At 40.9% G+C, this 16,728-nt stretch overlaps 1 protein-coding gene across 2 annotated transcripts; it reads right to left on the bottom strand.

Moving 5' to 3' along the window:
• Positions 1–637: 637 nt before the first annotated feature.
• slc25a15b (solute carrier family 25 member 15b) lies at positions 638–13,840 on the bottom strand. 2 transcript variants are annotated; one of them, XM_083636496.1, is made up of 8 exons: positions 13,714–13,840; positions 12,063–12,183; positions 11,380–11,638; positions 11,129–11,266; positions 10,583–10,758; positions 8,542–8,700; positions 6,150–6,279; positions 638–911 (listed from the first exon to the last, which is right to left on the bottom strand). In XM_083636496.1, the coding sequence occupies exons 2-7, from the start codon at positions 12,115–12,117 to the stop codon at positions 6,158–6,160; spliced, it is 909 nt and encodes a 302-aa protein (XP_083492622.1). In that variant the 5' UTR covers positions 12,118–12,183; positions 13,714–13,840; the 3' UTR covers positions 638–911; positions 6,150–6,157. The 2 variants fall into 2 exon arrangements, with proteins under 2 accessions (XP_083492622.1, XP_083492621.1); XM_083636495.1 differs by having other exon boundaries at positions 13,709–13,826.
• Between the last annotated feature and the right edge of the window lie 2,888 nt (positions 13,841–16,728).

The raw sequence follows: 16,728 nt of genomic DNA, 5'->3' as shown, positions 1-16,728 counted from the left end.
GGTAAGTTAAGTTATCCAAATCTGTTAACTCAGAATTCACAGAAATCTGTGATTTTCTGTCCCAAAAACTGAGATCAGAGTAAATCAGTTACAGTAGTTACTACAGTAACAAAAGGTTTACTTGGGGCTGACTTGTGTTAAACCCGACTGAGCCTGCAGCATTTAAGCATCACACAAGTCAGTTCATTCAACTTCCCTGGAAAATGGCTTTAAACCCGTCATGAGGATCCCATTGACATGGAAGCTCAAATGATTTGTAGGGCATTACTTTGAAAGTGTGATATATTGTTATGTTATCACACCCACCTGTAGCATAACATTGCGAGTACCATTTGTCAGAAGAGTCAGTTTATCTGACTAGCCTTCTGCAGCCTCACATTTCCCCCTAAGCTCTGTACAGTACACACTGCACATCCTAAGCTCTGTACAGTACACACTGCACATCCTAAGCTCTGTACAGTACACACTGCACATCCTAAGCTCTGTACAGTACACACTGCACATCCTAAGCTCTGTACAGTACACACTGCACATTCAATTCAATTCAATTTATTGTCCACAATGTGGAAATTTATCTTTGGCTTCACAGGTTTGCTTGCACACATGAAAGGCACAGTACATGCAACAAACACCAGAATACACAGTACACAGCACAGGAAACGACAGGATACATAATGAAAACACCACAATACACAGTACAGGAAACGACAGGATACATAATACAACATAGAACAAGACAACAGGACAACAGCACAATACAGGCAGCGATAACGGACATGTTTCTGATGTGGATGAGTCTGACGTTTATGAATTTAGCAGATTTATTGCGTTTGGTATGAAAGATTTTTTGTAGATGTTCTTGGTTGCTGCAGGAACTCTGTAGCGTCTTCCCGAGGGCAGTTTTGTGAACTCTGTGAAAAGGGGATGTACAGGGTCAGACACAATTTGTCTGGCTTTTCGTGCCCCCCGTGTTTTATAGATACATCCCAGTTGTTCCTGTTCTTTCCCAATAATTTTACTTGCCATGTTTGTAATTCAGGACAGTCTATTTCTGTTCTTAACTCCTAGATTCCCATACCATGTACACATGTCAAAGGTCAAAATACTTTCAATAAGACTCCTGTAGACAGTCTCCAGAATAGCTTTGCTTATTTTGTATGAATCCAATTTCCTAGATACAAACGCTGCATTGCTTTTTTAAAGATGTATTCTGTGTTGGCTGTGAAACTTAGATTGGAGTCAAAAAAGGTTCCTAAGTATTTAAACTCCTCTACTGTTTTAACAGGCTGCTCATCAATCAAAACAGATGTCAAATCATGACCTGCGTTGTGAGTCACAATAACCAGCTCCCTAGTTTTAGCTCCATTAATATAAAGGGCACTAGTACAGTATCTTCACACCATTTAACAAGTACTTATTTCCACTACAATATGGTGGAAATATGTAGATTCATTATCTGTGTCCCGTCTTCATGAGGCCAACTAACACCATATCATCAGCATATTTATACAATTGGCAGACTGCATTCATAATTTGTATTGCATTACTGTACAAGGAAAATAAAACCGCAGAAAGGACGCAACCTTGTGGTGCTCCTGTATTCAGGATAACTGTCTCAGAAGTGATACCACTGAACCTCACTTAGTGCAGCAGATAATTACATATTTCAGAAGGATCGTTCACTTTGTGATGCAAGCATTTATTCAAGATGGCTTCCACGTGTTGTACTAAATGAGCATGTAACCTATGTTTGGTAACATAACATTACATTACATTACATTACGTCATTACATTACGTCATTTGGCAGACACTTTTATCCAAAGCGACTTACAATAACACATTTTTGTCAGCAATAGAGCAATCAACTATGGAGCAGAGTCTATGACAACTACAACTTCTGAAGGAACAGTGGTACATGTTTAGTTTAGGTTAGTATTTTTGTTTTTTAGAAAGAGAAAGAAGTTAGATCAAGAAGGGCCCAGATGGAGCCTGAAAAGGTGTGTCTTTAGTCTTTTCCGAAAGATCGGCAGTGATTCAGCTGTCCTGACCGAAGGTGGAAGCTCGTTCCACCATTGGGGTGCCAGGGACGAGAAGAGTCGAGATCAGGATGAGCGACTTTTGAGCCCCCGTAGCGAAGGAGGGGCGAGGCGACCTGCACTGGTGGAGGAGCGAAGGGAGCGCTGAGAGGATTGGAACCTGACCATAGATTGCAGGTACAGGGGAGCTAACTGGTGTACTGCCCTGTAGGCCAACATGTTTTATGGGTCTCACATTTCTTTATTATAAGTGTTATTTTTGTCATAACTACTATGTGAAATGCTGTAGCAAAGATGGCGTGCAAGATGGCCACCACAAAACTAGCTGTGATGATATCTCATGATCTAAAATACATAGAAACACAGTTTTTGGGTCTATACATAGGTTTTTGGGGTTGTGGATTCCAATAGAGCTATTAGTTTTCTTGTCAGAGCACAATTTAGCTTAGTTTAATAGAGTGAATGTCAGCGCGCAACCAGGGCACACTGGTGACATCACTGCTGTGGAACTCAGCATGGGGTTCAGTGTGAGCTGATCTAGTTTTACTAATACTGTGATGAATAGTGATAGTATAGGTTAGTGTCCCAAATGCTGTCTAACAGCCCCCAATCAATTAGCTTGTAATAATAGTAAGTTGATGTAGCTAGATAGCTGCGCCTGAATTGATAGGGTGTGCCAGCGCGGGAGAGCTGAGCCAAGGGTAAGCGCACTAAGCGGGGCTATAATACATGACTCGTTCATGTATACTTATCGGGATAGGTGTAGGTCACCCGAACCTAGTTGTATCCCATACCTGAATGTGCGGTATCACTATGAGGTAAAAGGATTGCCCCTCAGCCTTAATCAGAAATTAATCCCCAAAAAATTGTAGTTTAGTTGTCCAAGTCTAGATGAGGATAAAAACCCACATATCTTGTCTCCATACTTTGTATCTCTCTTCCACTCTTTTCCTCGTTATCTCTCTCATGATTAAAGTCCTAATTTCGCCCTGCTGTAAATTACCCATGTTTAATAAATTTTTGAAACCTGTGGTGCAAAAGAAAATGTGAGAGCAGGTAGGAAGGAGAGGGTGGTAGCAAAGGCAAGTATGAACAGATGGAGGAGAGTTTCAAGCAGAAGAGTTGAATTTAAAAAGAGGAAGGGTGGATGAGAAGAAGTAACAAAGAAAGGAGATAGTTTGCTAAATGAGTTGTGACACTTTGAGGCCTCTTCTCCTTCCTCTATCTGATTTACATCATCCTCAGGATATTATGACACACACTGCCTGCAGGCAGGCATGCCTGCGCACACAGATAGCACATGGACACACACAGTCTCAAGAGTCTCCATATCGTAGTTTCAGTTGGCAGGTCTCACCCTGGCACACAACTAGGCAGTAAGACAAATCAACCGAGAAACTGTGTCTGACTGTGTCTTAATGGTCACCTCACCTTGTATACAGTAGTGACAAGGCATTAAACAGGAAGTCGAATGGTTAAATAAGATTGCTTTATGTAGGGGAGAGCAGGGCATGTGGTCACACTGTTCACTCATTGCTGTATTTCTCACTACTGCCTTACTACTGAGAAACTGTATTTTTGGAAACACTTTACAACTATAAGCTACTATACACTAAATAGGCTATTTAGTTATTCAATATAGTGATGCAGACATTCCTTTCTTTACGTTGAGTCTCTTTTAGTTCAGCACCAGTTTTTTCAACTGGTGGGGGATGTTACAGTATTTAGGGCCCCAACCCTATGTTTTTGACAACATGTTCCATACATTTATGGACAATTACATGCTGACGGTGGCCGGTGAAACACAGTCTCTGCATTTATCCCATCCAGGCTTGTCCTTCCTCCGGGGGGCAGGCCAGGAGCAGTGGGCAGCTTTCTTGTGTACAGCGCCCGGGGACCAACTTCAAATGTTCTCGTCACTGGTCAGATGATGATCTTCTGCATGTTTTTAGGGGGGGGGTCCATATCGATGTATGGAGGAACCCCAGGGGAGCACGGGGAGAACATGCAAACTCCACACAGAAAGGCCCTTTTGATGAGATAGCCCACCTGGGCCAAGGTCACTGAGGACATTGGGGGACACACACCCTCAGCGCCCAAAGCATCCCAGGCGGGAATTGAACCCAGGACCTTCTAGCTGTGAGGCGACAGCGCTACCACTGCGCCACCGTTTTAAATCCTGTTTTCAGTCCTTGATTGAGGATGGCTTTATAAATTCACCATGAACGCCAGCACGCATAGTTCAGTCTTAACCTATCCAGAGTTGATCAAGCCTGATCACTGCAATCTGAATTAGTTGTTCTGGAACTGAAAATTCACGCTATGCCATGTCTGGCTCACTCAAGTCAGAATTCAGGGTTTAGTTTAGGATTTCTTAAACCGTCTTTCTGGAATACCCCTCAGTACATGTCAGAGAAAAACAAACAAAAACTGAGTGAATTTGTTTGTGTATGTATTTTGTATTTTTTTTGTAGATGTTTGTGGTTCTTACGTTTTTCTTCTCGTTTGTTAAAAATGTAATTCAATACAATTTTTTATAATAAAAACAACTTGTTCAGTGTGACACCCTCAGTTTGGGACAACAGGATTTAGTCACGCTGGTGATTTGCTCAGTGAGATGGCTGTGGCTGTTTTTACTTTCATGACTAATAAAATGTAATCTTAAATTAGCTTTAATTGTTGTAGATTCTAGTGAACATATTTCTATGATGGCTTAGCTTTATGGCACATTCAGTTATAGCCAGAGTGATACAGAAAAGTCACCTCAATCTTCATCCATTTCTGTGAACAAATTATCATGCTTCAACTAAGGCTGTTTGAAAAAAAGTGCTCTAATTGGAGAATTTTAGCAGATTTAGTGGCATTTTCCCCATTGTACCTAAATAATTGAAGATATGATCCCAAACTGAGCTACCCACTGAACTGTCAGTCTTGTAAACCATTGCATCATTAACACATTTTAGGCAACTTGAATGAATAAGTACCGTAAATTTCGGACTATAAGCCGCGGCTTTTTCCCCGTTTTTTGGCCCCTGCGGCTTATATAACGGTGCGGCTTATCTATGGATTTTTTCAGCAAAAAAATAAAATAAAAAACGGAATTCTCTCTTCTTTAGCACTCTTTCTAACTATAAATCCACTTCTGTTTTAATTTCCTCTCTTGCCCTCTTTTCACCACACCGCGGACACTGTGTGCACTGTAAAAAAAAACACAGGTGGTGTTGTGTTATGTGGTTTTGTTGAAATGTTAATAAATGGGAGCTTCCTCAAACAGCCATCTCTTTCCCGACAATCCCCTCTGTGCACGAACCCTTACATATGGTAATTAAACATTAAAACACAATAAAAAAAAAAAAAAAAAAAAAAAAAAACATTAAAACACCTGCGGCTTATAGTCCGGTGCGGCTTATATATGTAACAAACAGGCAATTTTGCTGCTGCGGCTTATACTCCGGTGCGGCTTATAACCCGGAAATTACGGTACATTTTTCCAAATTAATTCAATCAAATGCATAATGGAGCTTTAGTAAGGTTGTAAGATTGTGCAGTAAGAATATTGTTATTTAGTAATGTTACTAAGAATATTCTCTCCAACAGCCTGGGGAGAAAAGGTTGTCTGTGCGGAATGCGATATAACTTCATTGAGGTAGACACAAAATAACAATAAACTGGAGTGTTGACGATTCTTCAGTGTTACAGATACTGGCAAAGGTTGCTTAATACTGTGCTGCACTTATAAAAGTATTGCTACTGTATATATGTCAGAAAATCTTTAGCTTTTTGGGAATTAACTTGTTGAATACAAACAAAATATTCAAATGAATAAATTAATGTAAGTATTCAAAGACGTAAATGCTGTGTCACATGGAGTTTTCGTTGGGCTCAGAAGAGATGGAGTGTGGCAGCTTCAAGTAGGTTAAACAAGAACATGAAATGGCAGAAACTTGGGCCCAAAAACTCATCAAGCTTGAACAACTGATGAGGTTATATGGCTCTAAAACGTCACTCTGATTAGGGTCAACTGATGAGGTTATATGGCTCTAAAACGTCACTCTGATTAGGGTCAACCATTCTCACATCAGCACTCCTTCTCTAAGGTGTTTTATGCATACAGGCCCGGTTAGCTGTCGAACTGCTTCATCATGAACTTCCGGCTGGCTTCGTAAGCCAGGAACAGTGCTCCATTAGCGGGGAAGGTGCGGACCATGGTGGGGGTGAGGCCGGAGTAGAGCGCCCTCATGCCTACACACAGAAACAAGAGACAGGAGAGCTTGCACTAAATTCAACATGGAGGATTTTTTTTTTTTTTTTTTTTTTTTTAAGTCATTGCATTTACAAACTGTAAGGCAATCATCACAATTGTATAAAACGTCAAGCATGAACAGACACAAGGAGGAAAGATGTGTGGGCGGGAATGGGAGTGGTGTAGTGACCTACAATGGACTGCTAGCAAACTCTGGTGGACAATAACCACAAGTGCAGCCTGGGGTAGCTCGCAAGGCATTATGGGATACGGGGATGGGTTATAAGACTCGTGCTACCCTATCACTCTTCTCTCCAACCTGAGGGCAACTCCACGCAGCTGGGCATACTAGTTAGCATACGCTATGACAGCTAGCTCATGTCAGTACCTGCTGTTGTATGTTAATGATGTGAAGGAATAAATTGTCCATGCTGTGATGGATCCAATCGAATATCGACTTGTCTCTTAATTCCTGCGTCTGCAACATTGGTGACCCTGCGGTTCCTGTTGGCCATAGGAACCACGAACACGCAAGCAGGCTCCTGGTTACGATACTAACGTTAGTGGATGTTGCGCATATGCGACTTGGCCCAAGGAATCCAGCTAACAAGGAATTGTGTTCCTATGATCTACATCAGGGGTGGGCAACTATTTTTCATGAGGGGCCACATGGGAAACTCAGATTGTTGCCGGGGGCTGAACAAATATTGTCATGCCGTAACCCATGGATGGGCAACTTTGATGATAGAGAGGGCCACAAAAAATGTCCTCGCTACCAGGTTTTGCTGAGGGCCGAACGGCGCCAGCACAAAAAAGTTGGGGCATTTGAAGCCAGGTTTAGAGGAATAACTCATTTTAAATTAACAGTTGTGATGTCATTATTCAGTCTTAAACACCAATATTTGATCCTTTTCTCAATCACTCCTATGTCACCACCTGCTCTGAGGGCTTGAAATTAACTTTTTTGACCACCTGCCAATATGGCTGCTAGATTTTAAAGTTACCAGCCAATTAGAATTTCCACTAGCCAAAATGTTTTTCTTGAAATAAACCAGAATATGAGTGGGTTAATTTAAGCATTAGTATCAGTAAGTGGCCCGGGATGATCAAAGCCTGTGTTGAGGGTCACACGAACAAAAATGCACTCTTGAAGCTAAATAAATCCAAAACCAACAAGTTAATTATTTAAATTTCTACTTCAATGTAGCCTTTTAGTCATAAAGATTATTGAAAAATATTCCATTCATTACATTATATACATTACATTACGTCATTTGGCACACGCTTTTATCCAAAGCGACTTACAATAACACATTTTTGTCAGCAATAGAGCAATCAACGATGCAACACAGTCTATGACAACTACAACATCTGAAGGAATAGTGGTAAAGTTAAGTTATTCTAACTAAGTTAGAAGTTAAGTTAGTTATATTCCAGACTGAAATGCTATAACAGAAGTGGAGTATTGGCCAGAATGACATGAACATTTGGACACTTATTCAGCGGGTATCTTGCATGTTGCGTTGAGGTGCACTGTAAAAAAAAAGTAAAAAGATTTTTTTTTTTTTTCTTTTTTTTGCAATTCCATCGCGGGCCACACAGGTGGCGCCCGAGGGGCCGTATTTTGCCCATGTGTGATCTACATTCATTGAGTTATGGCCTTTTAAAATAATTTTTTAGAATTTTACATTTGAAATGTTGCTATAGGCAAAATGCAAAAAATTGTACATACCTGCACATGTGTACGAAGTTTGGTTACCATAGAATAATGCGTTCCTGAGTTAAGGTGATTTTTGTGAAATAGACCCGACACACGACAGTTGGAAGTCAATTAGGCTATATGAAAATGGTGTGGACTATCAAAAAACTGCTATTGGACTTTTGTTCAAGACAGTCTAGACATGCTGTACGAGTACGATTTTGTACAAATAGCGAAAAAACATTCGAAATTGCAGATGAAAATGGGCGGGGCCTATACGGATGGATGCAGAATGAACCAAGGAATCCTGGGAAAGTGGAATTTTGATTGTGGCCCATACAGTTCAGAAGTTATAGGCCAAAACGTAAAGTTGCTATAGCACCACCATCACCGTCGATATGGGGGTCTGGCCTTGCCAGAACCTACCTGCCAAATGTGGTTGCTCTGGGACTTTACTTTAGGACATTTGGGGCATTACAGTGTGATGGACCGAACAGACCGAGACCGATGCGTAGTCTCCGACCAGTGGGACGCAAGAACATCAACGTGCTCCTTTGCCTACCTTCAGTGCGTGCGATGGTCACAAAGGTTTTGAAGAATCCTGCCTGTTGGCCCATCATGGACATGACCTGGATCCGAGATTTGACACAGTCCATGGGATAGACCACCAGCCACAGGCACGCCCCTCCAAAACCCCCACTGAACATGATTGGAGCCACACCTACAACAGAACCCATTAAACACAAAGTTGGTAGAATTTGTTAGGTGTATGTAAATATGTAAATTACTTCGTTATTTGGTTTGTGAGCTCAGAGGTGCAAATAAATGAAGACTGAATTATTTTACATTAGGTAATAAAACTATCTTTAGGTCATCCAAGTAAAGTGCACAGCATGACACATCATATATCTGACATGAGCAATTCAAAGTCAATTAGTGCTGCTTGTTAAATATAGCAATAAAGCTACACAATAAAATATATCCGGCTCATACTTGCTCCATCACATGTCAAAGTTAAACAGTTTGCATTAGCCCCCATTCACACTATACGCCGAAGCAACGCTCAACCTAAGCTCAACCTACGCTGAACCCACAAGTTTCATGTAGGCGTCCTTGTTAACAGACGAACACAGAAGAACACTGTGCGTGTCACGCTGAAGCCACACCGAAGCCACGCTCACGCCTTGCTCAAGCGATCGTTCAGGATTCACGCCTATTTTCCAAGCGTGACGCGTGAAGCTGCCAGGCATGAAGTCAATGGGAGTTGTGGGCGGGTTCAAGGCGTGCCGCAGAGGCGCTGAGAGGAAAAGAGAAGGCTTCTTGTGTGAATGGTGAGGCGTCAGTTCAGCTTGTGCCTGCTTCAAGCTTCAGTTCTACTTACGTTTGGCATCCTGTGTGAACAAGGGCTTAGTCGCTAATTGCAATCATAAACATTTTAAAAGGGAAATTCCACCCTCAGATCATCTTAGAGTGTTATATATCATCAGTCTGTGATGTCAAACACATTTCTGCAGTTATTTTGGGATCAACTGTTGTAATTGTCTTTTTTGGCGTATCCACTTTCACTTAACCTGCCTTGTCTACTTGTAGTTCAGTTAGTAATTTCCTACATTTCCCAGAATTCCTTTCGACAACCTGCAGAGAATGTGCCTGGACTTGGGGCCTCCCCCCAGACAAAGCTTGGAACAAGGTGCGCCCCTTGCTCAATTCCTAATATTTTTTAATATATGTCCTTTATTTACACATTTAAATACATGTGTCATTAAAATGCACTCTGGCAGTTTAAAATGAGCAAACTGAATTAAATATAGCAATAAAGCTACACAATAAAATATATCCGGCTCATACTTGCTCCATCACGTCAAAGTTAAACAGTTTGCATTAGCCCCTGTTCACACTATACGCCGAAGCAATGCTCAACCTAAGCTCAACCTACACTGAACCCACAAGTTTCATGTAGGCGTATTCACAATACATATCGAATATTAAAATTAATTCAATATCTAAAAAGCACAGTAAAGCCAGAAACACAGTAACACAGAATTGCTCTTATTTCCTGGATGCCTATGGGATCATGATAATGTTATATGATCCCATAGACACTCAACCATTGAGCGAATATGGCCTGATAATTTTGCCGTCTTACATACTTCAGACTACACCAAATGCATAAGGGTCTGTCTGAAGGCCATTTATTTGTTTCTGACTCTGGGAAAGTGGGAAAAACAGTCAAATTCCCCAAACTACTGTATCTCTGAACTATCTTTAACCAAATTACACACATTTAGGCTATTCTATGTGATCTCCTTTTAATAACTCTTGTAATATTTTCTCACTTCCATTCACTGAGCCTCCCCTGAAACTGCTTGGACACTTTGAAAACCTCTGATCTACAAGAATAAGAAAAATACACCACCAATTTAAAAAAAATATGTATGAGACCGAGCAGACAAACAATGTGGACAACAGCAGTTTGCTGGCTGCACCACAATTTGAAGATGTCCACCCATTTAACCACTAATCTCAACAATTAAAACTCCACAACCACTAAGAGAAAAACACGGCAGCCCAGCGTGGAGGGGAGAAGAATATTTTGCCTGTACCTATGTCGTCTTTGTCACATTTCATGTAGTCTGCAAAGGTGGAGCGACAGAGCTCATAGGCACCGAAGAAGCAGAAATAGCCAGGAACCTCTCTGGCGATGGTGGGTGTCAGACCCTGGAAGAAGCCTAGGGGCCCGTCATTCCTCATTACTGTCTTCACCACCGACCACACCGTGCTGCAAACACAGCAGAGGGGCTCTGGCTTGGTTAGCTCACACAGACTGTTTACATGCAGACTAATGTCAACAAGAAGTTAGTCAAAGTTAGTCTTTTCCAAAATTGTGTTTTGTTTGCTACCGTTGGTTGCATCACCTTGTGTAGTTTACATGGAGGAAAGTCACAATCACATAATTACACATAATCATTACACATTTCACACAGTCATAATCTGAAATAATGAATAGTCATTAATTAATAGGGCAAACCCAGTTATTTTTCAGCAATGCTAAAACTATTACATTAGTCAATATAAGTTCATGAAATAGTACTGCAAAAATAAAAGACCCATACAATATCTAACAAAATGTAACAATAAAAACGACTTACTTTTGGCTGTTGGCGATCTTGCCTGATGCCTCCATTTCATACATGGTTTGGAGACGGCACTTCACAAGCTCAGTGGGGCAGAGGACGAGCGAGGAGAAGATGGACGCCACCGAGCCAGCGCAGGCTTTCTGCACGTCGCTACGAGACAGAGAAGGATACACAACAGACAGTGGGAGATCATGTGTTTTAAGGACAATTCCATAGATTACTTCACATTAACAGGAGAGACAACTTCTCAGGCATCGCCCTACCTCAGCACTGCTTCATTGTGTAGTCCCGCCATGAGGCGGATGACCTGCTGACAGAAGCCGTAGCTCATGAAGAGCACGGAGTTCTCTGCAATGTTGGCCATCAGCGCGGGCGTGGTGCCCTGGTACAGCCCGCGGAGGCCCACCTGTCTGTAGGTGGACGAGATGCAGTGGAGGAAGCCCCGGTACAGCGTAGGAAAGGTCTGCATCTTCACTTTCACCGTGTCCAGAGGCTGCCCACTCAGGACACATGCAGTTCCTCCTATAGGAGAAAGACAGAGGGGGAAACTGTGAGAAACAGCACTGATCCACACGTGCTGACAGTTAAATAGTTACGGCCATTACACAGGAAAATCAAAAAGACTTTATGATGATGATGTGAGCAGACTTACACGCCCCCTATGGGCTGTCAAGGGAGATAAGGATCAGAGGGGGCTTTGCAGAGGCTAGGAGCAGTATACACACTCAATGGAAACACAGAGAGAGATGAGCCGGAAAAAGACAGGAGTCATCAAAATGTCCTGCGAGGTCAGATAAGGTCTCTGAACATAGCCACAGCTAACGTAGCAAGTCATTTGGCCAAGCGACGGGGGAAAAAGGTGAATGGGTGACATTTTAAAAATGTGAACCACATGTGACATTTGTAGTGTTGGTTTTATGATGTTGAGACAGTGCACTGTAGTTACCTATAGCTCCAGCAGAAAGGTCGATGATGGCCTGGACCACTGGGTGGGGGGCCATGGTGCCCCAGAAGCTGCTGCAATAGGTTTTTCTTGTGTTGGTTAGCTACAACAGCTCCTGAAACAGCTGCAAATAGGGAGGTTGTTACATTGAGTGTAGTCTCTCCCCCAGACTCAAATATAACATTGAACCTCTGCGCTCCGCATGCTACATAAATGAATCTGTGTCGCTTCACAGCCACTGCTGCTTTTTGAAGGCGGGTCTAGGGGGGGTTGAAATTGAATGAGTGACAGGTCGTAGCACCAATGAGAGAGCGGTTTGAAAAATGGGCTGCGCCGCACCGTACTTGCAAAGTTGTTACTGATTGGTGAAGACTGAATCCACCACTGGCCAATCACTGGCCAAGTGAACGGTTCCCTCCCCTAACCAGCTAGCTAGTGTCCCAGACCCAGGTATGAAGTGGCATGGCAATCTAGCCTGGGTAAACCCAGCCCCCACGTGACCTACTCTCAGACCTCTGGTTCTCAGTCACTAGTGACTAGTCATAGTGACTGAGAACTCTGAGAGCAGGTCACGTGGGGGCTGGGTTTACCCAGGCTAATGGCAATCATGTCCAGAATACTCCAGTAAACAGAATTTACAGTCAAATTAGTTCTCACTCGTTGTATTAAAACATAGTAAAGTCACTTAACTGCTCACACAGCTTTGAGTTTTTGCTACTAAGGATAGTAAAACATGTTATAAGAATTCCCCAGTATATTTTATTAATTCATAATGTATTAAAATGACAGACAAATATTGTTACAAGTAAGCAAGCTGCGCACACTGCAATCAATATGCAGATAGTGCAAATGGTGCCAACGTCACCGTCCCAACAACAATGTCTCCTTGTTTTGGATATTCTGTGCACATCCACTAAAATTAAGGACATCTTGGTCAAAATATAAAACCATGTTTCACATGGACTATAGTTTAAATTTGCACATTGTCAGTGTTTTTAGCTAACAGTAATTCATACCAACTAGCTTGCCAAAACAGACCAATTATTATGTATACCGGTATGTAGTGAAACTGAACTACTCAGAATATAATTAGGACATCTGTTTGTTTACATATGAGACACAAACTGTGTGTACAGTAAGCATTTCACCAGAGGCGTTACAGCAAGTTCACTGCAATGCCTCAGTTTCATCTTTAGCAGCAGTAATTGCTTATAATAAACTAAGGCCAGTTTTTAATATGGAAATAAAATCACTGTCGTTTATAAATAATTGTCACGTTGTTACTCTGCTTTATTTAGATCAAATTCCCTGTGGGGACTGGGAGGACAGGCCATTCTCACTCCGACCACCAGAGGGAGACATATGACTGTCTCTCCCTGTCCAAGTGAACCATCAGAGCAGACTGGCCGAAGAAACACGAGTTTTATCTCCGTTGTGACTTGACAAAACAACTTCAAAATCCCAAAGTAACGCTATGTAGCCTACCAACGTTACACTCATTCACACACGTTATAGCTGACAGACGAGTTGCTGTTTGTTTTGTTAAGCTCCGTTATTCATATTGTTGATTGATACATGCATAAGCATGGCTAGTACTACTGGGAGACTAGCATGGCATGAACAGAAAAAAGTGGTCTCAAAATACAAACCTTACGTGAGGGGGAAGAGATGAAGTTATTACATCAAGGTCCCAGTGCTGGCACTGTCTTCTTCACACACGTTATCCAAGTCAGTTGTAGGCTCACTGAAGCTAACATTGTCCTCGGGTGATTGCACGCTACACGATCGATCAATCATCCAAAGTTTACCAGAAGAGTGTTATCTCATTTGCCACATCCACTGCTAAAACGGTAGTCAATGAATGGATCGGCAGTCTTGTTGTGTCAGCGTCAAATGAGCAGGAATTTCTGAGCAGGAATTTTTGACATCCGATCAAGATTCTTCAAAATAAAAGCTTTGTTCAAACTCGATAAAATACACAAATTGAAGTGGTCACACAAATTGAATATACCCATGGAAAAGGCGATATTGCATTTATGTATATATATATATATATATATATATATATATATATATATATATATATATATATATATATATATATATATATATATATATATATATATATATATTGTAGTACTAACTATTGTAGTAGCCTACTAACTATTATATTATTATATTATTATTATATTATTATATTAAGCTTGCTCCCATCAATCAGAAGGCCATTAAACGGGTACATTTCAAAGCTCTGTAAAAGATTCAAACTCAATCGTTGCAAATCAAACTCAATTAGGTACATGTTGGTGCATGCTCCATCTGCCATAGCAAACTGCTCTTTAAGCCAGATGTGTGTAAATTTGGCTGTTGTAGACTCTGTACATGCACAATCCAAGCTTCCCGGGCTCTCTCAGACCACTGAAAGGCCATTGGAATTAGCCGATTTCAAAAATAGATTAAAAATCCAAAGTCAATCGTGGCAAATCAAACTTTATAGATAGGCTACATGTAGCTGCATACTCCATCTGTCATAGGAAACTGCTCTTGAAGCCAGATGTGTGTAAATTTGGCCTCTCAGTGTCGTCTGAGAGAGCCCGGGAAGCTTGGATTGTACAGAAATGTCCACAACAGCTGTTTACACTATAACTTTTTATTTTTGGTCATACACGGATCCCCCACTGAGCAGTGGTTTAGCTCTGATATAGACCAGGATTTTGGGTCTACGTTTAGCTGAGTTTTAGACCATGTTTTAATATAAAATGCATAAAACCTGTAAATGTTTAAAGCACTTCACACCCCCGTGTTTACAGTATAACTGTTTAATTTTTGTCATAATGATTCTGTCACTGCAACCCAGCAAACACAGGTGGACTCGTGCCTGGACCAATCAAGAAAGCCCGATAGAGATCAAGTCATATCATCTGGCCAAGAATAGCACCCTATTTCAATCACAGAGAAAAATACTTTGCCACTAAAATCTCCACAAGGATAACCAAATGGTTGAGAGCTCAAATCACTTTTTTTTACCCATTCTTATATTATTATTTGTCCATTACAAATTCTGAAGCACTTGACACTGTTAAGTGCTTCAGAAGAAATGCATTTGCTGTTAAGTTAACAGCAAATGCATTTCTTTGTTTTGTTGTTGTTGAATATTTGGACAGTTTATTTGGTTGTGAAATTGTTGTGATCGATGAAAGACTTTTCTCAATAAAAACACGTTCATGCCATAACTTTACATAGGCCTAATGTATATTTGTGTCTTATCATTTAACCTGTGCTGTGGTGTGCAGGAGCGGCAGGTAAAAGTTACAACTAAGCCTGCCCTCAACGAACAGATAATGTTTTAAACAGTATCAGTCCAAGGTGCCATTCTATTTCAGTGAACAGATAGTGCAGTGGTTAAGGTAGTGGTCTGCCATGCTGGTGACCTGGTTTCAAATCCAGGTTGTGGTAGTATTTTATTTTTACATAGATGTTTATTCAATGTCTAAAAACAGCTAATATGTCTATTAGATGTTGAAATGACATCTAGGCTAAGACTAGACGTCTACTAAACTTTCACTTTTAAACCTTCAATAGCCTTAATCTAGACTAGACATCTAGAGACAAATAGCTGTTCAATAGACATTTTATAAACATATTTTAGACGTGAAATTGCACAGTGGGAGGCAAATACGGTTTTAATAAGCTTTCCCATTAAATAAAGATGTAGGTCTATATGAATCGACCATAAAGCCACTTAATTATTTTACACTTGCTAAAATTGAGCTATTAGTGTAGAAAGCATTTCAAGAAATAACACACCGTCTCCTTTGTAGGTCTATTTTAATTCAAACATTACACTAGAGGTTCATCTTAGTTTACTTATGTAGTTATGTTCATTATGGTGGTCTCATAGTTAGATTTCTACTTCGATTTTTATTGTAAAAAAAATAAAACGAACTTTATCATGCTTTTACTTTGAAGGCAAAATCGCTAAACCGGAAGTGAGATTCCTGCTGGAGCTGAAAATAATTCCTGCTCACTTGACGCTGGTCGTGTTGTGGTGGTGAAGGAGAGAGAGGTTGTTTGTTGACGTGTTGTTGCATGATGAGAGCTGTGTAACTACAGAGAGAAGGAAAATGTAGAGCTCTCACTCTGTCCTTATTTCCGTGTACCGCACGGCCAGAGTTCAGTGTGCACCGTGTGCGCACAGTTTTTCGTTATGGTTTTTCGCTCTTGAGTGATCAAGCAAATCAATTTAGCATCTTTGATAACAACACGCTAGGTGTTAAAGCTTCCGGTTCATCTTAGTTTAAGGAGGTAGAGCCCATCATGGTAGAGCCATAGATATATGAAATGTATACATAATTGTAGCCTATTTATATCTATGGGTAGAGCGACAACTAGCGCCCCTGCTGGTCACATGTGTTCATGACCGAAATCCCATAGTAGGCATATAGGCTACTTTTATTTAGCATCAGCAACTTTATAGTAAAATACCATTTTAAAGTTATGTTAGATTATCACAAAGTCAAATTCCTCATTTGTAATCTAATTACTTACTGTGGCTATTAAAGTTAATGTTGAATCTTGAATCTTGATTCAAAGTTTATAAAGAAACAATGTAAGAGGTTAAGGTAACCTCGACCATAATAGGCCTACGTTAGAGCTTTGGTTCTCAAAC

Source organism: Poromitra crassiceps, assembly GCF_964638095.1.
Source record: "Poromitra crassiceps genome assembly, chromosome: 1".
NCBI lineage: Eukaryota > Metazoa > Chordata > Actinopteri > Beryciformes > Melamphaidae > Poromitra > Poromitra crassiceps.
Note: the sequence above shows the minus strand (reverse complement) of the source record. Positions and strands in the feature narration are given on the sequence as shown.